The sequence below is a fragment of the Neodothiora populina genome, assembly GCF_041146345.1.
Source record: "Neodothiora populina strain CPC 39397 chromosome Unknown canker_contig_5, whole genome shotgun sequence".
In the NCBI taxonomy this organism is placed as follows: Eukaryota; Fungi; Ascomycota; class Dothideomycetes; order Dothideales; family Dothioraceae; genus Neodothiora; species Neodothiora populina.
In genome coordinates this window covers 708582-731257 of record NW_027191405.1, presented here as the reverse complement: position 1 = coordinate 731257, position 22676 = coordinate 708582, and the positions used below count along the sequence as shown (strand labels likewise).

At 50.5% G+C, this 22676-nt stretch overlaps 9 protein-coding genes across 9 annotated transcripts; 4 read left to right on the top strand and 5 right to left on the bottom strand.

The window, feature by feature from the left end:
- Positions 1–653: 653 nt before the first annotated feature.
- AAFC00_005236 (uncharacterized protein) lies at positions 654–2861 on the top strand (the record flags this gene model as incomplete). The annotated part of the gene is made up of 3 exons (XM_069344986.1): positions 654–821; positions 915–1352; positions 1404–2861. The coding sequence occupies 3 exons, from the start codon at positions 654–656 to the stop codon at positions 2859–2861; spliced, it is 2064 nt and encodes a 687-aa protein (XP_069202818.1).
- A 3623-nt stretch (positions 2862–6484) lies between these two features.
- Positions 6485–10531, bottom strand: AAFC00_005235 (uncharacterized protein; the record flags this gene model as incomplete). The annotated part of the gene is made up of 1 exon (XM_069348234.1): positions 6485–10531. One exon carries the CDS (start codon positions 10529–10531, stop codon positions 6485–6487), a length of 4047 nt encoding a protein of 1348 aa, XP_069202817.1.
- Positions 10532–11194: 663 nt separating this feature from the next.
- Positions 11195–11649, top strand: AAFC00_005234 (uncharacterized protein; the record flags this gene model as incomplete). Its single annotated transcript, XM_069344985.1, has 2 exons — positions 11195–11257; positions 11326–11649. The coding sequence occupies 2 exons, from the start codon at positions 11195–11197 to the stop codon at positions 11647–11649; spliced, it is 387 nt and encodes a 128-aa protein (XP_069202816.1).
- Positions 11650–12910: 1261 nt separating this feature from the next.
- AAFC00_005233 (uncharacterized protein) lies at positions 12911–13201 on the bottom strand (the record flags this gene model as incomplete). The annotated part of the gene is made up of 2 exons (XM_069348233.1): positions 12911–13067; positions 13167–13201. 2 exons carry the CDS (start codon positions 13199–13201, stop codon positions 12911–12913), a joined length of 192 nt encoding a protein of 63 aa, XP_069202815.1.
- An 833-nt stretch (positions 13202–14034) lies between these two features.
- Positions 14035–14661, bottom strand: AAFC00_005232 (uncharacterized protein; the record flags this gene model as incomplete). Its single annotated transcript, XM_069344984.1, has 5 exons — positions 14035–14071; positions 14127–14359; positions 14449–14493; positions 14555–14570; positions 14633–14661. The coding sequence occupies 5 exons, from the start codon at positions 14659–14661 to the stop codon at positions 14035–14037; spliced, it is 360 nt and encodes a 119-aa protein (XP_069202814.1).
- Positions 14662–15180: 519 nt separating this feature from the next.
- AAFC00_005231 (uncharacterized protein) lies at positions 15181–16483 on the bottom strand (the record flags this gene model as incomplete). The annotated part of the gene is made up of 4 exons (XM_069344982.1): positions 15181–15304; positions 15362–16190; positions 16243–16278; positions 16330–16483. The coding sequence occupies 4 exons, from the start codon at positions 16481–16483 to the stop codon at positions 15181–15183; spliced, it is 1143 nt and encodes a 380-aa protein (XP_069202813.1).
- A 228-nt stretch (positions 16484–16711) lies between these two features.
- AAFC00_005230 (uncharacterized protein) lies at positions 16712–18746 on the top strand (the record flags this gene model as incomplete). Its single annotated transcript, XM_069344981.1, has 5 exons — positions 16712–16938; positions 16992–17289; positions 17443–18185; positions 18236–18593; positions 18654–18746. 5 exons carry the CDS (start codon positions 16712–16714, stop codon positions 18744–18746), a joined length of 1719 nt encoding a protein of 572 aa, XP_069202812.1.
- Positions 18747–19284: 538 nt separating this feature from the next.
- On the top strand, positions 19285–20471 carry AAFC00_005229 (uncharacterized protein; the record flags this gene model as incomplete). The annotated part of the gene is made up of 3 exons (XM_069344980.1): positions 19285–19468; positions 19539–19810; positions 19872–20471. The coding sequence occupies 3 exons, from the start codon at positions 19285–19287 to the stop codon at positions 20469–20471; spliced, it is 1056 nt and encodes a 351-aa protein (XP_069202811.1).
- A 511-nt stretch (positions 20472–20982) lies between these two features.
- Positions 20983–21948, bottom strand: AAFC00_005228 (uncharacterized protein; the record flags this gene model as incomplete). The annotated part of the gene is made up of 1 exon (XM_069344979.1): positions 20983–21948. One exon carries the CDS (start codon positions 21946–21948, stop codon positions 20983–20985), a length of 966 nt encoding a protein of 321 aa, XP_069202810.1.
- Between the last annotated feature and the right edge of the window lie 728 nt (positions 21949–22676).

The following is a 22676-nucleotide window of genomic DNA, read 5'->3' as shown; positions in this document are numbered from 1 at the left end:
TCCATATCACCTTCTATACTGCACTTGCTGCGCAACTTCATCACCCCACTGCAACCTCCGACAATCATCACCTGCGCGCTCTTCATCTAAGCCGCTTCGCTACCTTGAGAAACGAGAAAAATATATAATCTAACAAACAGAGGCGCACAGCCTGAATTGTGTAGCCAGAGCACACTCAATCGAGAAGCCTGTCTTATTGTCATACAACCAAAGTGCCCCAACACTTGAGAAAAAATTCATCCAGAAAAAAGAGACAAGGAGTCTTGGGTCAGATTTGGAGTCGCTGTCCTGCAAATTACTTAGTGAGGGGTCAGGGAATAAAATAAGAGCTATTCGTGAACGTGTCGCGACACATTCGCTGGGCGTAGCCATTTGGGCTTATTGAGGGCAAAGAAGACAATAGCTAGCATTGATTCATCACTCTTCTCCATCATCTCCTTGAAGAGGGAGTTCGTCCAAGCTATCAAGCTTACCCTTTTCACGATCTTCGCAGTCTGTTACTGTCTGCAGTCTTTTGAAGACTTGTCCGCATTACGGACGGATAGCCTTTGACCTGCCAATCTTTGCGCGAGCCTTGAAGCTATCCGTGACCCGTAGCATCTGATTACCATAGAACTATTCGTCATCGTCTTTTGCCACTATTTGAGTCAATCATGTCCGCTGCTTTGCCCTCGGATGAAGTGGCCTTGGATTTCCAAGACTCGTTGCAAGATCTCCAGAATAACAATCGTTATGAAATCAGCAACCTGACAATCATTGCCAAGGAGAACACAGAGCATGCGCAGGCCATCTCGCAGGTCTTGGAGAAGCACATCAGAACGGTATGAATGACATGATTACTATTGCTCCTCTGACAACATTCTTCATTTTCTCTATGCTGGCACACATGTTCGAAGAACTGACACCTGATCCAGACCGCACCGACCCGGAAACTTCCTGCACTATACGTGCTCGACTCTATCGTCAAGAATGTTGGTTCTCCGTACACAATCTATCTTAGTAGAAACCTCTTCTCTACCTTCATGGATGCGTATACTCTTGTAGGAAATGATGTTAGAAAAGCAATGGATGCCATGTTGAAGACTTGGAAGGAGCCTGTGCCTGGTTCTTCGGATCCTACCCCTGTTTTTCTTCCTGATACCACTAGGCCTATTGAAAATGCTCTCATCAAGTTTCGGACTGTCGCTGTGCAACAACAGCAACAGCATTCCCGTAATCAGAGACCGCCACTTGGTCTTCCTCAAAGACCGATATCAAATGCTTTCAGAAATACTCCGACGCCGCCCCAGCATGATTCTCAATTTGCATTGCCTGGACAAGTGCCATACCAGAATGGCTATACTAGCCAAAATGTTGGTGCTTATGAACGAAACTTGCTAAGCAATCTCGCTGACCTCTCCCAGCCAACACCACAGCCACCGTTTCCCCCGGTTCTACCCACGGATACTGTTCGATCCTTGTCTGCTCTTTTGAATGGTCCTACACAGGAGCTACAAAAGCTCAAGGGCGACATAGAGGGCTTGATTGCCTCGTTTCGCACCGAGTTCGCTCGAAGTCCATTTGACACGACCGTGCAGTCCAAATTGAAGGCTCTGCTAGATCTCCAGACGGTCGTGAACACGCAGACACTTCCGCCACAGGCTATAAACGCCATCAAGGCTCAAGTGGGTGCACTCCAAGCAGCTCAATCACAAACAGCGTCTGCTGCGGGCACTCCCTCTGCTGCCCCGCCTCAGACATCGTCCCAGTGGCAACCACCGACACCGTTAAACCCTGCGCCTTTCCAGCCTCCATCACAGCTCCCCCAAGGGTTCGCTCGACCCTCTTCAACGCAACCCCCAGCACCCGCACTACCATACTTCGCACCAGGAGCGCTGGAGCAACTTTTAAAGTCTACTGCTCAACCTCAGCACACGGTAACCCCAACTTTGCCGAATGCAATCCCTAACCTTGCGAATCTAACATTACCGGTTGCGAACCCATCTCCTCGGCCTGCCGCGGCTACATCTGCACCAGCACCGTCTGGCAATGCCCTGATGGACGCTCTTCGTGCAGCCGGACTGGTACAAGGCACGGGTGCTCCGGCACAAGCACCCCTTCCGCCACCACCGCCACCACCACAGGTAGTGCCAACACCTTCTCTTCTACAACAGCTCCAAGGATTGATCGGCAAGAACCCGAATGCCCCAGCCCAGACTCGTGGAACACCTTACATATCACTCTCCGCACCGAATCTGAAAACTTTTCGACCGGAGCTTGTCCACAGCCTCTATGAAGCTCAGCCGAATCAATGCACCACTTGCGGTCGACGTTTCCAAGCTACGGAGGAAGGTCGTGCAAAGAAAGCTCGTCACTTGGATTGGCACTTCCGAACGAATCAGCGCATTGCAGAGGCAGTCCACAAAGGCCAGAACCGCAGCTGGTATCTGGACGAGATGGAGTGGATACAGTTGCGTGATATCGACACGAGCTCCGCACCCGTCGATGATTCTACCAGTTCTACAAGTCCTGCAAAGGATGCCAAGAAGAAAAACATCAAGGACAACTACATTCCCGCACCTACTGGTGCCGCCGCAGTGCAGAACGCCGCCTGCCCCATTTGTCAAGAGAAATTCGAGACTGTCTGGCACGAGGAAGCGCAGGAATGGGTGTGGATGGACGCTACTAGAGCCGGCGGCCGGATCTATCACGCCAGTTGCCATGACGAAGTCAGCAAAGCTAGTGCCGGGCCTACAGGTTTCGTGTTAGGTCAAGATAGAGCGAGAAGTGCGACACCTGAGATGTCAATACTCGGAAAGCGGAAGGCGGAAGGGGACATGTCTAATCTGAAGACGAAGCTCAAGCGAGAAGTTGTCTCTTGAGAGAAGCCTCGTGACACCCATTTCCATATATTGGCGTTGTGGATCTCTTGCATGGATAGGCGTTTGCTGGAAAATTATTTGCTGGGTACGACGACACAAGGCATGATAGGGTCGTCCCCTTTTCCATTGCATACGGTAACATTGGCATTGGCATGAGCATTGATACTTGATGGACTAGGGGGTCATTGTTCTATTCTTACTCTTCCTACTTATATACTAGGGTGAAATATTACTGATATCCATTGTATTTACTTGACATCATCTAGCATAAGAGTTTCGAACAAGCAACCACGTCTGCAGCACGACTTCTGTTCATATAATCGTAACTCTATTTTCGTGCTCTCGCATCAGTCGTTTTTCAAAACAAAGGCTGACCTGCAATCCTTGGCCATGAAGCCGGTCAACAACGCAAATGCTCAGATTCTCAAGACATGATCAGCCTCCTTCGCTGTATGATTGATTCTTGCATAGTCCCACATATGTATACCCACATGTTCTATTGAATGTTGCTAGATAGACATGTCCCCGCCGGATTTATACCGAGAGGGCGAGAGGGCTTTATTAGCCGACTTACTCGCAGATAGTTCATAATTAACCATCGGAAGTGAATCCTGGAGACCTACATCTGCGATCTGCAACCGCTTGGCTACAGCAGAATCGCACTGCAACACCTAGGTGAGGGGTCACATCTCGCCTACTCAGTCTTACTTGACCAGTGTCGGAAGGACCTATGCGGGGGAATGCGAAGAGCAAGTAATCTCGCGCGTATCAAAGTGCATATCACACTCGCCCTAATGTCCCCCTAGCATGTGAGGGGTATATGTTGTTTACTCCGATGGATAGGCAGGCACCCTAGTGACTATCTTCGCTTGACGCAGTAAGTATAGTAGATCGAGAACAGATGGCATATAGTGAACTCAAGGTACGCAAACATGTATGATCGTCTCAATCTCTATTCACGGCATTGTATGTCAACCGCCTATCTACAATGATCTCACTCGCTCTCCTGCTCGGCGGTCCCTTAGGCTCTGCTCTCTCGCTCTCCTCCAGCAAACATACCTCAAGACTCGAACGTCGATGGGATAATGGTCTAGCTCAGACTCCGCCTATGGGCTGGAATTCCTACAATCACTACAGCTGTTCCCCTAATGAGTCAATCATCACATCCAATGCTCAGGCTCTTGTGGAGCTTGGTCTTGCAGACTTAGGCTACGATTATGTGACCACTGATTGCGGGTGGACTCTACCACAGAGAGCTCCTGACGGTACTCTGACATGGAATGAGACGTTGTTTCCGAGCGGATTCCCGGCATTGGGTGAATTCATACATGGTATTGGTCTTCATTTCGGAGTCTACTCGGACGGTGGTGTGCAGATGTGTATGACTGGCGGTGTCAATCAGACCGGAAGTTTATGTGAGATCTGAATCACTATTGGCCTGCCATGAGAGATCCAAGCTGATCAACACAAGACCACGAACAATTGGACGCAGCTACTTTTGCCAGCTGGGGAGCTGATCTGCTGAAGTGTGAGTCTTGTCTTCCTGATCATATCCAACCAGTCACCTGACGAAGGTATAGACGACAATTGCTACTCGGATGCAGACCTTGACTTCCCCAACACAAGCTACGAGCCATCCGAATCACCCCAGTCGCATTATGTCGCAATGCATAATGCTCTGATCGCAACCAACCGCTCCGTTGTTTACCAGATATGCGACTGGGGAGTGGATTTCCCTTCGGCGTGGGCACCAGCTCTAGGTAACACATGGCGTGTGACAAACGACATAATCCCACAGTGGAAAACAATCTATCGGATTGTTAATCAAGTTGTCCCTCAGACTTCCTACGCTGGTCCTCACCAATGGCTCGATCTGGATATGCTCGAGGTAGGGAACAACCTCTTCACCATCCCTGAAGAACAAACGCACTTTTCTCTCTGGGCGATATTGAAGAGTCCATTGGTCATTGGCGCAGCGCTGAATGACACTCTGACAAGTATCAGTCCTGAATCTCTAGCGATACTCAAGAACGAGGATGTCATTGCTTTCAACCAAGACAGTCTTGGTGTGTCGGCCAATCTCACACGTAGATGGACAGAAGAAGGCTATGACATCTGGTCAGGTCATGCAAGTGGTGATCGCACCATCGTTGCTCTTGTGAACTGGAATGAAACAACTCTGAATGCTACGCTTGATCTTCCTGATGTGGGTCTGCAGAGCGCAGGATATGTCAAGGATATCTGGAACAATGTTACGACTCGTAATGTACAGACCTCATACAGCCAGACTGTTCCGCCTCATGGTACGCTACTGCTAGAGCTGGGCGACACGTCTCCAGCAGGTTTCTATGCGATTGATGAAGCAAGTAACGGTAACTCGTAAGTGACTGGTCCCCGCATATTTAGACTGTGTCATGAACAGCGAAGACTGACTTGCATATGTACAGGACATTCACCATTAACAAAGTGTACGGCTTCACGGACAGTACCACCTACTCTATGACCATCAACTTCGCAACATCCTCAGCCAGCGAAACGACCATCAAGATCTCAACATCAGCATCCCAACAAAAAGCAAGACACATTCTCCCAGCCCATGCCACATCCCTTACAATCCCCATATCCCTGCTCGCAGCAAACAACAACAGCATAACCCTCACCCGCTCATCCGACCAACCTACCCCAATCTCCCTCACAATCTCCTCTCCGAACGGGACTTTCCACCCAAGCACTTCATTCGTCACCTCCGGCAGCGCGCAACACGTAAACTGCACAAGCAATCTCTGCGCGCCCGTCGGCGCCAAAATAGGGAACATAACCCCCTCGGGCTCCGCAAGTCTACGCATCCCTCACGCGCCCTCGCAGTCGAGCAATGACGGAGACAGAAGTCCCGGGACGAGTCTGCAGACGAAACAGAGATACGTCTCTCTGATCTACATCAACAACGAAGTCGCGCTCGACTCAGCGTGGACGGACGGCCGCAATGCGCGGAATATCACCGTCTCCGTCACTTCTTTCTCCGGCTCTTCTAATTCTTCTGATTCTTCCGCTGAGACGGACACGAAACGGCTGGAAGTGCCCCTGAGCGGACGCAGCAGTGAGCTCTTCTCGGAGATGCGCGGGTGGGGGGATGGTGCCGAGTTGGGGATTTTGATCGGGGGTTGGGGGACAGATCATGATGGCGATGAAAGCGAAGATGATGAGGGAGGATACGATGAGATAGTCATTAGTAATGTCGGGGGAGATGAGGGCGTGCAGTCTTTTGGAGCTGATTTTGTGGGCTTGACGATTTATTGATCTTGTGTACCTTGGCCTGAGTAGGATACCTGTTTGAAAGCTACTAGTGCGCATGATGCTGGTCTCAGAAGTGTCGCCATTGTTGCCCTTGATTCATTAGGATCGAAAATCATGTCTGGCAGGGACCGCAACATAAAAATGAATCCATAATCTTAGTCACGAATTTTCGATTTGTATCTGTAAGAAGTGTTTTTGAGGCCCTTTGACTACGTTTACAGAGGTGCTTTAGGTGGCTGAGTCGACAGGTCTACCAGAAACCTGCACTCTTCCACTTCATCATTGGAGATCTGAATTATGACATGCATTACTTGAATCGGAAGAACATTTTACTCCCCTTCGCGTTGCTTGACTTTCAACGACTCGATCTTCACCAAGTCTGCAGCTTGGAATTGACGTGTGGTTTCTTCCTCGCCCATGTCCCACACCTCAGGCTCTATCTCCGTTACACCCTCCTCCACCTTGGTGCTGGGGAATGCTCTGTAAGAGCCTTCGACTGGCTTGTTTCCTTCGTCTATCATTTCATACCCTAAAACATTCATCCTCCAACTAATTCTGCAACTTTCGCACTCGACGGCGTGCATTCTTCTGGAGATATGCATAGGTTTCGAGCATCTGAAGCAAGCGAAAGAGCACTTCTCGCACAGCGCACGATACTCCCTGTCGCCGGCCACTTCTTCGACATTGCGCGCAGGACTGCCACAAGTGGCGCATTTCACGACAAGACCGCGTCTCTGAGCCGTCGTTGGTGACAGTGGTTCATCTTTGCGCAAGGCGTCCGGCATACGGTCGGTGAATCGTCCAAGCTTGTCGACGGCGGCGATCGCAGCATCTACTTCGTCCGGTCGTAACTGTTTGGGCGATCCATCTTCGGATGAGGATTTCGTGGCAAGTGGTTCGAGTATAAGACTTTCTTGGAATTGGGCGGCTTGCTGGCGGAGCTCAGACGCGTCCAGATCGTTATTGTAGGGACCTCTGAAGTTTGGTCCTTGTACTGCTGCTTTCTTGCCTGGGAAAGCGCCCATGGGCATGAACATAATTTGGCCTGATTGCACAAGCTCGTGTGAATTCATGTGGGCTGCAGGTGCATTCGCGGATTCTGATTTTGACTTCGATTTGGCTGGAGACTTGCGTACAGTGATTCGCTGTGGGATTCCCTTCTCCTGACCCACGGAGAGAACGTTCAAGCGACACCTGTCTTCACCAATCAAAAGGTTGTCGTAGTCCGGGCTAAAAGCACCTGACATGACAGCAGAATCGAAGTAGGCAACATCTCGAACATGTCTGTCCTCGTCGGCTCTGTATGGATCCCAGCACTTGACAATGCCGTCAGAGGAGCCAGAGTACAGACGGTTATGGTCCGCGCCCCAAGACAGAAATCGAATACCCGTGTCTGTCTCCCAGCGTGGCTTTTCATGCGGAAGTACGCTAAGCGGAATCCCGTGTTCCAGAATTTGCATAGGGCCTTGGTAATCCCTCACTTGTCTGGTGTCCCATATATACACTTTGCCATCAGTGCTGCCCGCTGCGATGATATTATCATCGTAAGGGGAGTAGACAACGTCGTTGATATCCCAAGCTGGGCATTCAAGCTCTACACCGGCTCTAGCTCGGCTCTGGCTGGGGCTGTAGAGGCGGACCACGGAATGCATTCCCCTGTTGACTCGTCCTGATACTCCGCTGGCGACAGCAAACGCAGTAGAGCCAACACTTGGGTTCGGGTTCCATGTCAGATCGAAAACATTGCGATTAGTCGCACCTAGCTCAATTGACTTTTGCGTCTCGATGTCCCACAGACACGTCTCACCACCCTTGTCGTGAATCTCATCCTCTTCGTAGACTCTCTCAGCTTCACACGCAAAGCCGGCAAGTAGATACCGATCATGTGAAGGATGTGTCCCAAACCGTAGCGCAGATGGGTATTTTTTCATGGCGCTTGTGATCTTGCTTGCGGAGAAACCGATCTTTTCGCCACCCTTTCTGAACAACATGATGTTATTCAAGCCTGAGACTCTGCACCCGGTAGCTACATGTCCGTTGGGACTGACTGAAAGGAGGTCTACAGGCCCATCATGTATCGAAGTATCGGTCAATTCTGTTCTGAGAACGTCGCTTCTAGTGACTTTGTAGACTTTCATTGTACCGTCAATCGACACAGAAAACATACGACGGGCGCTCGGCGAGAAGGCAACAGACTGGACCGTCGTGTATACGCATTTGTCTTGGGTCGCTCGCATCTCCTCAGTCGCGTTGACGCCTTGGTTGACGATAGGGCGAGACACTTGATGATAAGGCAGCTCTTTGGCAAGCCTCCTGGATGCATCACCGATCAGGAGATTCCCTCTTTTGTTGTATTGCATGGAATCGACATCCGAGGTAGCTACACAACCTGCAGCAAAGTGTCGGCCGTTCGGCGACCAAGCTGCGGTAGCGACATCTCCAGATGTGTCTTCTATGTACATTATGGGACTAAGCGTGGCGTATGCATAATCTCTGAGACAAGAGTGCAACATATGAGGGTGCGTGCGGTAGCTTGTAAGGCCAAGCTCTCTGTCTCGTAGGCTGCGATCGCACGAGAATTTCGACACTTGCTGGCGAAGCCGTCCGAGGACCCGTTTCATCTCGCTAGTGTGAAAGGTAGGTCGAGGTGTCGGCAACACATCAGCACTAGCTCTAAGTAATGAGGAAGGACCTAAATGTGACCGTCGGGTTATCCTTCGATGTATTTCACCTTGGGGCTCTGTTGCTGTATCCGTGTCTGTCAGATCAACCGACTCAGTAGACATATCAATCATGACGGATCTCCGTGGTCTGCCACGGCGTGTGGACTGCATGTCGCCTGATTCGGGCACAGTGCCTGTGCTTGCGGGTGCTCCAGCTGAGCGGTCTTTCAGCTTCGTCGAATATCTTACAGCCAGTGAAGCACCCTGCCGACCAGGAAAATACGTCGCCACACGTTGCCACGGCAAGTGCAACACCTCCTTCAAGTGGAGTAGGAGCTTATCATCGTCCTCAGTGTAAAGTTGTCCCTTAATTACAGGTGGCCTTGGGCGTAGCTGAACTTCAGGAAGTGGAAGTGAATTCCCTGTCACGCTTGGGGCCGATGGTTCTAGAGAATCGCCCTCCGAGACACTGTGTTCATTGATCAAGTTTCCTGTGATCTCACGATCCTCTGAAAGCTTTGGCGTGACACTTACTTTAGTGGGCGCTGGTAGAGAAGCAGACTCGATGGACTGTACAACCGGCGGAGCCTGCTCCTGTGACATTGTGCTGGGTATTTTCTTCTCTGATGAGATGGCCTTTGGAACTCCTTCGAGAAGAGATGTCATAGGAGCTTGCTCAACCTTAGCAGACTCTGGTTGGGAAGCGCCAGGATGTAGTCGCTGCAAGAGGGCAGCAAGAGACGGAAACTTGTCACCAGGACTCGGGTCATGGTGAAGGTGCGGTTTTTCTGTTTTCAAGGCTGTGCTAGGTACGGAGATATCCTTGCTGTGTTGATCCAGCGACAGTGTTGGCGAGTGAACGAGTGCATCCGAGTGGCTCGCGTCCGTAGAAAGTCTGACACGCTTCGTGTTGTCAGCTGGCGCGGCAAGCGTTTCATCTGGGCTTGCTCTGCGTTTCGCTACGGATTGTTGAGGCGCAATCGATGAATTTTGATGGGAAACCACCGGAGGACCAGAGGGTAGAATCGTCTTCAAATCTTGTCGTAGAGAGGGACCTGCCACTGCACTCTCGCTTTCGGCTGTAGCCACTGCTTGGGAAGTCCTTCTCGGAGTCTTTGTATGAGGATCATAAGGGGAACGGTATTGAGGTCTACTAGAAGGTCCTGTCCGCCTTGCTTTCTGAACACTTTTGACTGTAACTTGCTCGGAAGGCATGGTCGGAACGGCGCCACTGATCACTGCTTGGGTGGATACATGCAACAGAGGTCCAGTAGTATCTGTAGTATGGGAAACCTGTGATACACTCGGGTTCACACGACCATTCAGGTCCGCTCCGTTATTCGAGACTAAAGTGCCGTCGCGTCTGTCCAGCGGCGCGGCGGATCTGAGAGTGCTACTGGGCTGTGTCCCCTTTGCGCCAATGCCATGACCCTCGTGGTCGTCCCTGCTTTTCCTGAAATTGAATGCTGTCGGCGCAACTTCCTCCACGTCCGAGTCATCACTTCTGTTTCCAGTAACAAGTGTGGTGTAGCGCGCATTCGAATTTGCTGTGGGTTGCTTGATGTGAGCCGCACGAGGACTCACCCATGCCGGTCTCTGAGATCTTGGTTCCGCAGAAGAGGCAAAGAGGCTGCCGAGACGACTATACGACTTTTGAGGTTCGGAGTCATCAGAGTCAGAGGAGATGGTCATCACATCCCCGCGCCTAGACATTTTCTCTGGACTATGCTCGAAGACACGAGATTCCCCATCAGCGTATGATTAGACTGCAAGGGCAAAGACAAAAAAGTTCGGACAACACGAGTGAGTGGGATTACAACACCACATGTTTAAATCAGTCTCGAAGATTGCATTGGGAGTACAAGTGGAGTGAAGTCGAGTCTCTGCAGACATCCTTCACTCTGATTGGCCGAGATGTACAAGTGAAAGTCGGAAGCACACCACTTATATTGCTGTGCATTTGCTGCAATATGCGTGTCGCGGAAGTGCTTTGGGGGAAGACGCGCTTGCCTGCTGTAGAATGCCTACGCTTGGGCCAAGTAATCATGTCTTAAATCTTCCTTACAGTACCTCAACTCACATAAACATCGTGTGGTATGATTTTGGAGATACTAAAGGCCAATTCTCATGAGCCAATGTGGGAGTATATCGGCTAGGTATTGCTTATCCTGTTCTTGTATCATCATTGCCAAATAGCAGGGAAAAGAGATAACAATTATCTTGTCCTGTAGTCGCAGCACTTTGAATACCTATATATATGATGATAGTCGGCGGGCGCCCGCGCGAAGCTTATGCCGACCAGTAAAACAACTATATGCATGATATACTACGATCACACTACCAAATAACATCAATATTCTACATTCTGACCTTAGGATGAACCGAAACACGCGACTGCTCACGCAGCCAAATTCAAGGCTTGCCAAAGCAGATGTGATAGTAAGTACTAAGCACTGAATGTGTAGCTCAAGCTTTCCTGTTCTGGCAAACCTAACAATCAACACAAGAGACTCCTCTCAAATGAAGAAGCATGGTCTACTTTACCAGAGGATAAGCAGCGTGCCCTGTACAGTATGCTTCCGCAACCTCAAGACACTCGTGCTGCACCATTGGACCACAGAGTCCATCCTTTGAGAAATGAATACGCACCCTACATCAAGCATTTCCTACATGAATGGCAGACGGACCTAATCGAAGGCCGCAATACGCTCAAGTGGCGAAACGAGGCCAGACAGGCGAGTGGGGAGAGAGCCGCAGGGGCATTCGATGATTTTCTTGCTGAGGAGAGGCGGGAGAAATGGGGTGCAAAAGTTGAAGGTGCAAAGGAATAGCTGTCTGGCCTAAGACTTGTCTTTCCTCAAAGTTGACGAAACAAGATCTAGCGCTTCTTGAAAGATGGTGTGGAACGATGGATAATTCCTGATGGAGTGACTATCTCTAGCCATGTATGCTAAAGAATGAGCACATGTGTTTGTACGCAGCAAATATAGAGAGACTCGCAAAATGACAAAAAAGAGGGGGGGGCTCATGAATCAACACCAGACGGAATTGAACCAGGAACCAGGGGGATCTCTGAGAGATCCGTAATAGGCAACTCACGAGGTGACGCGCTAACTCCCCTGGTGGTAGAGCCAAATGGATTAGACGCCTTAGATGGCAAACGCTGACCAGTTGCCGCGCGATTACAAGATCCTGAACATAGTTGATTACTTATATACCTTTACTTCTGGCAGCTTGTTCTCTTGGCGATAAGGGGCCTTGAGATTACTGCAGCCAACTCAGTGGTAATGATGAGTCGCCTCCTGTCCCCAATGCATCTGTTGTCGTGATGGTTCGTCTGCTCCTGACACTGCCACCATCTTGAGTCGTTGTCGTCGCTGTGTCTGTCGTCGAGAGCATCTCCACTACTGTTAGTGATGTAGCCACCGCTGTCATCGTCGCCAATGTTTTGCAAATGGCCTATACCATAAGCCTTCAGCGATTCTGTCGCCGCCCACCAGTCGTTCTTCTGACAATGTGCACCACGCCGCATCAACGTATGATGTTTTCAAGCGCGTTCTTTGCGACATGGTGATCCGCTCAACATGCATACATGTCCATCTTGCGACAGACAGTCTCCCACGCGCACATTGGTCAACCGCTGAATGCAACACCAGTCGCAGTAACGGCGCGGGAAGCATACATTTCTGAGACTCATCTGGTCCTCCTTCATGCCTTCAGTAGACCGGTTTCTTTATTCGCCTGTACGAGTCTACATGCACCAAAGGCCAATGATCCAGGTCGATTATTCCGGATTGTCGTCGTGCCATCTCTTCCAGCGGCCGGATATCCTTTTGAGCGGTGTTCTTCCAGTACTCTTCGGACTTCAGGTTTCTTTTTTTGATCTTACAATTTTCGTAAGGATGGCCACGGGAGCGACAGGCAATAAGAGCGACACCCATTCTCCAGATACATGGGATGCTGCCAGCAATGTTCGGTTGGACTCGAAGCGAGATCCTGGCTCAAGCACAACCAGTACGACAGGACCCAGCAGATCCAGTACACAGGTGGCCAGAACCAGCGCTCGACCTCAGAAAAGTCCACGCAGCTCCCTTACGAAGAGCCAACCGAAGCAAAAGCCTTGCCGACCCTCCTCTTGATATCTTCAAGCATGACGGCAGGCGTCTTGCCCTTGTCCTTTTCGTCCCTGTTGACGCGCACAGCGGTAGCGGAGATACCGATGAAGATTGCGAAGACTGGGTCCAGATTCCTGAGTGAGCGGTAACAGGTTAGCATAGTTGTCTTGCAATCACACGAGTGACGATCGGACTCGGAGTCGAAGTATCAGGACAAACACATGGCGTCTTACCTGGAGATGATATAGGCGTAGCGAGGAGCCGACATGATGGACTCTTGCAAAGCCGAGAAAGAAATGGGCGATTGGAAATAATGTATCCGTGTCTAAAGCCTGAATCGCAGGTAGATATGCTTCGAATACAGACTTGTCAAGCACGTGGATACAAGACTCAAAAAGAGATGGTAGTCGCGCTGGTCGAGTCTCGAGTCTTCAGCTAATAGCTGCTTTTTGTGATATTCAATCACTACAACTAGAAGCCACAGCCAAGAGGTGAAGTGGACGGCGTCGGAAGTCGAGTACTCGAAAGCTCCGAGGCGCCCCCCACAAGGGTATGGCCCGTCCGAACCTTCTGCGGGCCCTAGTACAATAAGCAACGGCTCAGACGGAGATAAGCCTACGATAATACCTAAGCAGCTAGGATACCTTAGGGGGCAAGGATACTGTGTTTGGAAGGTTCATATTACTGTATTGTACCTTGCTTGAGGCAGTGCTTAGCTAATTCAAGGATGTGGCAAGCAGCAGCGAAGCGTGTTGCACATCAGGCTGCCATACCGCCACGAGTCGCACAGGTAGAACAGACTGACCGGTGATGATGCACGTGCAAGGGGCAACAGGTCTACTATTGCCTAGATAAGGACATACTGAAGCAGTTCAATCTGACAAACAATTCCGACTACGCAGCTATCCATGTCTGAGTTTGATGATTATATTCGGAGCACTACTGATTTGTGTTGCTTTGTCTGACGCTCCACTCGCAGTAGCTGCATCCGGCGCATCTTCTTGCCATCCCCAATTATCAAATCCCCAAAGAACCCCATCGAACGCCTGAACGCACAAAGAACATGGTGCATCGTGAAGTGAAGTATGCCTCGATGGGCACTTAGATAGCCTCGCCAAAGGTGTTCTCTCCAGAGTACCTGAGCCACATATCAGTAACAGGCCTAGTACTTGCCCATTTTCATGAAAACCTACGTGATGTAGAGGAATCCATCCTCATCCTTGTGCTCTTCGTAGATACTGCTCATCAGAGCTGCCGTGGGCGGAAGCACCTCATCCACGAAGATGAAGATGGCCTTCTCAGGCGAGAGCTTGATACGCTTGCGGATGACGTAGACGAACTGACCGACGGTGAGGTCGGCAGGGACTAGGTATTTCTTCTTGTCGATGGTTGCAATGTCCGATTTCTCGACCTTCTCGCAGATGACCTGTGTATACAATGATCAGCACGATGCTATTGATAATCGATAGCTCTGCCAGCCTATGCGTGTCTGCCTGGCCGGGCTGGTGAACGTACGGGAATACGGTCTGTGTATTTCTGGCGAATGCGCTCGGCTTCAGCCTGATGGTGAAAGTGTCAGTAGTCGCTTCGAGTGTAGATCACCCAGTAAACTGCGACGGACCTTGCGCTTCTCGAACCTGGGATATGTTAGCTATGGCGAGGTACACTGACCGCTCCGAAGCGCGCTTTGCCAACTTACGGGTGCTCGTCCTTGAACTTGGAACGCATGATGTATGATTTGATATGTGTCTTGGCTGCTTCTACGGAGTGATGAAAGCGAAAGAGGTCAAAAGTCGGGCAGTGAAGTATAGGTAGGTGTCTGTAATGGTAGGGATGACGGACGCAGGTGGTCGGCGGAGACAGGGCAGTCACAAGGCAGGCACCAGTGATGACCACTCGGCGGGGAAGCGTGCACGGACTTGACCTCAAGCTGATAACACCGGTGGCTTGGCTGTCTTATCTGCCTGGAGCATCACAAAGCGGATACATCATCGCATCATCCGCTCCTTTGTTGATTTGGACTGAAGTGTACGAGGGGAGGAATGATCACAGTGGCCAGGGTGATGACTCAGAGACTTGACACCCAACACGATCTCACAGCTAGTTCAGAAGCGAATATGGCCTGATGTCACTAGATCCTGTTGATTGCATAATACACTGCCCGCCTCCCAGGGATATCGTTCGTTTCGTACCGAGCATCATTATCCGAAAACACCACACTAAATAGACTGACTCACATAGACGCGTCTATAGCGTCGCAGTTGGGAAGTAGTATTGATCCCAAAGAAATTCGTAGTCCTCAATGATACCTCCGACCATGTCGAGCAATGGCTTCTTCCTCAACTTGGCCGAGAGTGAATGGATTAGAGCTCTGATGAGTTGAGTTAGCAGAGTGAAATTACGTGATCATCACAGTAGGGTGACTTACTTGGTGAAAGTTTCGTAGAATGCGCCTCTCATCATCCACCAACCCATTTCCCATCCTCTCTTCTTCAACTCTTCCTTCTCGAGTGCTGTAAGACCTCTCATGCCTCCAGCTCTCCTTTCTTGCAAATCTCTCTTCGCAAGTTGACGCGCGCCATACTCAACTGCGACTCCGAGGACCCAGGGCTGCCAGCTCTTTCTGTTCTTGCTTGCCCAGTATTGCATCGCAGCAGCATATATGAGTGGGCGCAGAATATAAAGAACCTCTGCAAGCTCGCCCATTCCACTCACTCGGTGCATCAGCGCTTTGGGAGGCTTTACGTCGTCGGCGGTGAGAACCTTGGAGAGGAGATATGATGATATGTCAGATGATGAAGGCAAGGTTGGTAGAGTGAGACCGGTGCGCGGCATTGTCCAGTGAGCCTCGTCCGATTGCTCGGATGGCGAAGAGTCCTCATCATCATCTTGCTTCTCCTCCAGGGTGCTAGGATCGACTTCACGCTGCGGCAAGGGAGGACTTGAAAGGGGCCGTGAGTGTGTGAGACGCATCAGGAGTAGTCTACACAGCGCCTTGATGCCTTCCAGCAGTACGACTGCGCGCCAGCGGGCCTTCTCGCCGCGCCGTTTCGCAGCCATCTCACACAGTAGCTCGACATATTGTATGACTTGCAGTGTGAGCGCTACTCGCTTATATGCTGAGGAGTTTTGAGACCAGAAACGGGTATAGCGAGTATGAGGGGACTGGTGTCGGTTCTGCAGAGCCGGCAAATTGGCCACTGCGCGCGCAAGTAAAGAGTCATGATAAAGGGAGATTAGTTGCACGCCCGAGTGAACTGGTAAAACGTTAGCAGCATGTCAAATGCAGAGTATAAAAGCCAGACTCACCAGACTCGGATGCGATTTCTGTATCTCTGAAGCGACCTGATGGATGTGAGTAAAGCGATATCTTTCTTGATCATAAAGCATACATACCAGGGATGATATATGTTAGCGACCTCAGTGCCCCTTCTATCTGCCCAACAGCACTTGAATTCTTCGTGACAAAGTCGCTGTATTTCTCCAAGCACTTCGGAGGCAGAGAGATGATCTCCTGTGTCGTACGAGACGCCTGTCTGCAGAACTCCATGGTAGCATTCACTATTGTCGCAATACCACAGGAGCTTCGGGGACGATCATGTTCGCTCTACGGAGTTGACGTTAAACAAACTCCGAGCAAGCAGTCGGACCTCGGCCAAGGGGATTAAACATTTCTTGGCGGAGCTGCGTTGACTTTCTACACTCTGTCCGAAATGGAAGGCTTCAAGACTGGTTAAGGTAACGACCGCCACTTTTCGTGGACTTGCTATAGGTCGACATGGAGTACACGTTATATCCATCGCTAAACAGTGATCCAACGAGTCAGGTCCCAGGTCAACAGGCTCTGCAGGCTCAACATGCTACTCCCTCACCCTTTGCTCAGTATATGTACAGCACGTACCCAACTCTGGTTGCCGCAACTCCAGCGCCACCAGCTGTAGCTGTTGCTCCACAGGTGACGCCCCAGACAGCTTTACCGACTACTCACAGAGCGCTTGCACCAGCGTTGGTACTTGATCATCTAGCGTAGGCGGAATCTGGTAGTTGACATGATATAGTCCTTCGAACAGTCAGGATCATGACACGTCTGAAAGCCCCGGCATGCAGCCAGGTCTCACACCTGGGGGGAACACCAAGTCTGCCTGGACCGAGGCTGAGTGGCAGAGAGCCTTCAACAATGCTCCCGACGGTATTGCCGAGCTTCGCTCCAGGTGGGATGAAGAACTGAGCCATCTGCCAATGCCTCCTCCGCCTCCACAGGCCTTCGAGTCGAAGCAAGCAGCCATCGACGGCGCCAAGGTCTTTGCAAAGCTGAACAGCTATGTCCTTGTTGTAGGCCACTCGTACAAAGACAAGGTAAGCTGTCGTTCTTCGACTTTTCATACCGTGCCGACCTATACCACAAGTGAAAAACGATAGGATGCCCTGAGGCCTGCCGTGGCGATTTCCTTATCTGCATGGATTTTATTATGGTGCAATTGTGACATTGATGCTGACCATTACTTGAAGCATAACGTGACCAATAGGGTTCTGCTGACATGTGAGCTCGGTGGCAAATGGCGCGATCATCACAAAACCAATCCAGAAGCGAGAGTCCGCAATCGTATGAGCCGAAAGACTGGATGTCCCATGAAGATACTCGTGCAGAAGAAGCGTTTTTCTGATGAATGGGTCATTGTGATCAAAGAGTTCCATCACAATCATGGCCCGTTCAGGACAAAGATGGCAGTGGTGCCGTCAAAGATGCCAGAACTAGAGGCCGCACTCCATGAGTGGCACATGGCCGAGATCGCCAAGGGTGAGATCGTACATGGAAACACACTCAAGGCACGAGCCCTTGCCCTGTACGCAGAAATGCCGCAGTATCGTGGCAAACCGCCGCCAGATCTTGACCGTGAATGGCTTGATCAGTATCGCCTTCGTTATAAGTTGCCCGGCAAAGTGCAGCGACCCAGGGTGCCTGCTTTGTCAGAGCCCTACACGGCACCTGTCGATGATCAGACTTCGTTGACTACAGAGCCTGCTGCATTCTCTGATCTGGATGGACTATTCCCACCAGACAGCAATCTCTTCTATCCCACGAAGCAATTTGTACAGGAATATATGTCCCGCTACGATGCTTCTCATGATTTCAAGCACGTCACAAGGGTCTTCGCCTTGAGCAGGCAGATCCTGCAACAAGAATTGCAAACGCAGCAGATGCATCAATTTCAGAGTGTGCAGTATGATGCACAAGCCGTACTGCTTGCTGCGTAAGTACATGTGTTTGCTAAACAAGAGTTTCGCCAGCTTACGTTGCTAGACTTCTGCATGATGTTGGGGATCACAAGTATGCTCGGCCTGGTGAGAATCCGGAGAATCAAATCGCAGAGTTCCTTCTCGAGCAAGGAGCCGATGCCACGCTGGCCATGAAGGTGCAGCTCATCGTCAAGAATGTATCCTTCTCGAACGAGATCAAGAACCCGCGCATGATGCGGGCTGTGCTTGAACAGCATCCCGAGCTCGCCATCGTCCAGGATGCAGACCGACTAGATGCAATAGGTGCGATCGGCATCGGTAGGTGTTTCGCGTTTGGTGGCGCAAAGCAGCCTGACCGAGACCTTGAGGGCGCCATCAACCATTTCTCCGAGAAGCTCGAGAGACTCGAGACGATGATGAAGGTGTGTTGAGACGCGTGTCGGACGGCGTTTGATTTCAAGGTCACACTGACATAATTCCAGACGGACACAGGACGTCGTTATGCAAGAGAACGCACCAACAGGTTGCAGATCTTTCGACAGTGGTGGGAAGAAGAGAACGCTCTGCAGGTGTAGGCAGAGACGCCGACCGACTCGACATTTCAAATTTCTTACCTTGTCTTTTCTTTTCTGGGAAGCGATGCATAGCTATTGGCGTTTCACCCCCATTGATTGCTGTTCATTGATACCCCCCATCTGACGAACTAACGCCCTGCAGTCGCTGCTTTGTTTGTCTACATACAGTAGTAGTTACTAGACACGCTTTACGACAAGACATGACGGATCATATGGCTGAGAGAATCCTACATTGCTCCTTATGTATCTGTTCATTTTTCCAATGTGCAAACGAATGTATAGCCCTCTTGTAATGTTGTCCGGTTTACTGTAAAGTGAAAGAATACTAGTAGTATTGGTTGTACAGTAAGACGGAAGACGAGTGCACGGACTAAAGACGGAGCCATCAGCGTCACAGGCACAGCTCGGCCAAACCAACGAACAGCTTCATCATTCACAATCACAATTGTATCAACTTGACATCCACAATCATCACAACTTGTCCACACATCACCCTCTGATCCATCACTCTCATCGAATCTAGCATCACAGGGCGGCCATGCCTTCCACCACTGCAGAAACTCTCTCTCTGGTGAACAGAACCGTCTCAGTCGCTCCGCTAGTCCTTCTCTCCGCCACAGATCACTATGCTCGATCGCCAAAGGGCATGAAGAAGCGAGTGGTCGGTGTGCTTCTCGGCCAGAACGATGGAAAGAACGTGAGGGTGTCGAACAGTTTTGCAGGTTTGTTTGTCTGAGTGGTTTCTGTGACCGTGAGGCGACTTTGAGACTGACGAGATGGCGCCGCGCACAGTACCGTTTGAGGAGGACGAGAAAGACCCATCAGTATGGTTTCTGGATCACAACTACGTCGAGGGGATGAACGACATGTTCAAGAAAGTCAACGCGCGGGAAAAGCTGATAGGATGGTATCACACCGGCCCCAAGTTGCGCGCCTCGGATCTGGAAGTCAACGAGTTGTTCAAGAGATACACCCCAAACCCGCTACTCGTCATCATCGACGTCCAGCCTCGTGATGTGGGCGTCCCGACAGACGCATACTTTGCGGTCGAGGAAATTCGAGATGTGAGAAGGCGGTGTCTGAGAGAGCTCACGATAATTGAGTTTGCTGACATGATGATTTCAGGATGGATCCACGACGGCAAAGACATTTGTACACACGCCATCGATAATCGAGGCCGAAGAGGCAGAAGAGATTGGTGTCGAGCATCTCCTGCGCGACATTCGAGATGTTGCTGTTGGAACTCTCTCTACCCGGATAACGTCTCAACTCCAGTCATTGCAAGGGCTGCACCTCCGATTACAGGACATTGGCAAATACCTCCAGAAAGTCATCGATGAAGAGCTGCCCGTCAATCACGCCATTCTAGGCAATCTCCAAGACATCTTCAATTTGCTACCCAACCTATCAACACCAAAGGCCGACGGCGCCACCAACGGAGAGTCCGAGCTCTCGAGAGCAATGAGCATCAAGACAAACGACCAGCTCATGTCGATCTACCTCAGCAGTCTCATCCGCGCCATCACCGCATTCCACGATCTCATCGAGAACAAGATCCAGAACAAGCAGCAGGCAGATGACATTGAGGCCAAGAAGGAGGAGGACAAGCAGGTCGACAGGATCAAGAAGGAGGACAGCCTCGCCCTCAACGGTACTTCGTCTACTGAGCAAGCCAAGGACGACAAGAGCAAGTCCAAGGATTCCGCCGACAAGAAGAAGGGCTGAAAGGGGCAATCTTTGTAGTCGCAGGGAGACGCATGATTGCGCTTGCATGTGCAAACCCCTGGAGCTGCTTCGGGCTATAACCATCGGAGCCCGCGTGATGCGCGCGCCTTGCATAGATGAGAACGAACAAGGTAGATCCACATCGTGCAATTGTAATGTACAGGAAAAAGAACGGGTATTCTTGAGTCTTGAGGGAAAGGAAGAACATCGGGGAGTCGTCGAGATACGCTTCTCATGGCTTTCTCTCCCTCTTGTTCATCCAGATGCCACGAAATGCACGCATAACAAACGGTCCCATGACTTGTCAGAAAAGCGCTTGGTCAAATGTTCTCGGCTCGATACATGGTTGTTACATCGCATCCACACTCTACATCCGTCGTGCCTATGTGACTACGATCCTCAACTTTTAAGCATCGTGTCGTGCAATTGTCATCCAGTCGCTGATCCCTTCATCTCCTATAAGCACATTATCATAAATCTTTCACGCCAATTCTCATGTAACATTGATCCATCATCCGCCCCACCCAGCTCCCCACCCAACAATATCATCAATACCGACCACTTCGGTCCTGACAAAGCCGCTGAACAGCTCTGAATTTTCAACCAATGTGCAAGCAAGTAGGTGTTTACAGATCGGGACCCCTCCGGCCCCTCCTCCTCCACCACCTGATTCAGAGATTCCTGACCCAGCTGCACCGCCGCCATTTCCTCCTCTGGTAGCTATTGTTGGCGAGAGGGACAGTCCGCCCACAGTCCATGCCTCTTCTTCGTCTGCCTCGTCCCCTTCCTCGTTGATGAATGCTTGAACGTCATCCTCATCACCTACATCAGCAGTCCCTTTGCAAACGTAAGAACCAGCGCCACCACCATTCCAAACCGTCGTTCTTGCCGTCGTCAATCTCGACGGAAAAGCAGAAAACGCAAACGCCGGACACGAACAACTCCACGCTACGGGTCTGACTTCATAGTGCTTCGAGGAGTGATCTGTAGACGTCTTCTGTCCAGGTCCGCTCGATGCTGCGTTGTTACCACTACTGTTGCTCAAACTAGCAGTATTGCTAGCAGTGGCATCACGGTATCGTTTCGAGGAGTAGTATGACGACGACCCTTGTTGCTGTTGGGCGGAGCGCACATAGTATATGTTTCTTTTTCGTGTAGATGACACCGTTGCTGTTGCTGGATCGTCGACTACTGTGAATCGAGTGACGAGATCTCTGTCTAGAAGATCTAGAGCTGGGAGGAGTTCGTGGGGGAAGAGTACGTGCAGGGTTAGGAGGATATTTCTTTGGTTTTCGGATAGGGTTTTCAGAGGGTCGGGGTTTCTTGCTGTGGTCGATGAGGGGTTTTGTTGGATTACTGTTTCTTGTCCTTTTGTACCATCTGCTCCGGACTCGGCTGCGCTCGATGGTTTCGAGGATAGAGACGTTATGAGAGATGTGATGAAAGCGCGAGAGGACCGAGGCGGTGGTCCCGCCATTGTTGCATCCATTCGCTACTTCTGCTCTTCTCGTCTTGGATCTTTATCCAATCTGTGAATCTGTAGGGACATGCGACCGATCGTTCATTCACATGTACATGTTTCGAGTCATCGTGATTGGGGAATATCCACAGTAAGGTAGAATTGGCAATGGCTTCACGGCATCACAAAGCCGAGTCTACTAAGACCATTCAGATAGCACACAACTCCATGCATCCACAATATCGTCCCTCGACCACTGTAGTGTTCTCGCACAAACAACGACTAAATACCTCAAGAGTAATTTCCCCATCCCACAGTAGCTACAGTATCTCCATCTCTGCTCCAAAAGACAAAAGCCCCCTCCTTTCCTCCCTCCCAGCCAATAAGCGCACAAAGAAACTCTGAAACACACAATCACAGTACAGCTACATATGATATATTAAGGTATGCAAATAGAACAGCAGAAGCGATGGATCGGAGCGATCCCCGATTCGAGATTGACCAATGAGATTTGCTATCCGAAGTGTGGAATACATAATGGAAAGATGGCACTTTGAGGCAGAGTACTTGGATTAGCATAACTATGCGGCTGGCCGGCTGGCTGGTGATGGTGGTGGTGGTGATCATGGTGGCGAACAATGGGGTGCTGCTTTACTGGTACTTTTGGTTCTGTACGCTACTATATGTTTAGTCATTTGGGCAATTACTTCAGGCTCGAATCGTGGCATGTACAGCTATGTCATTAT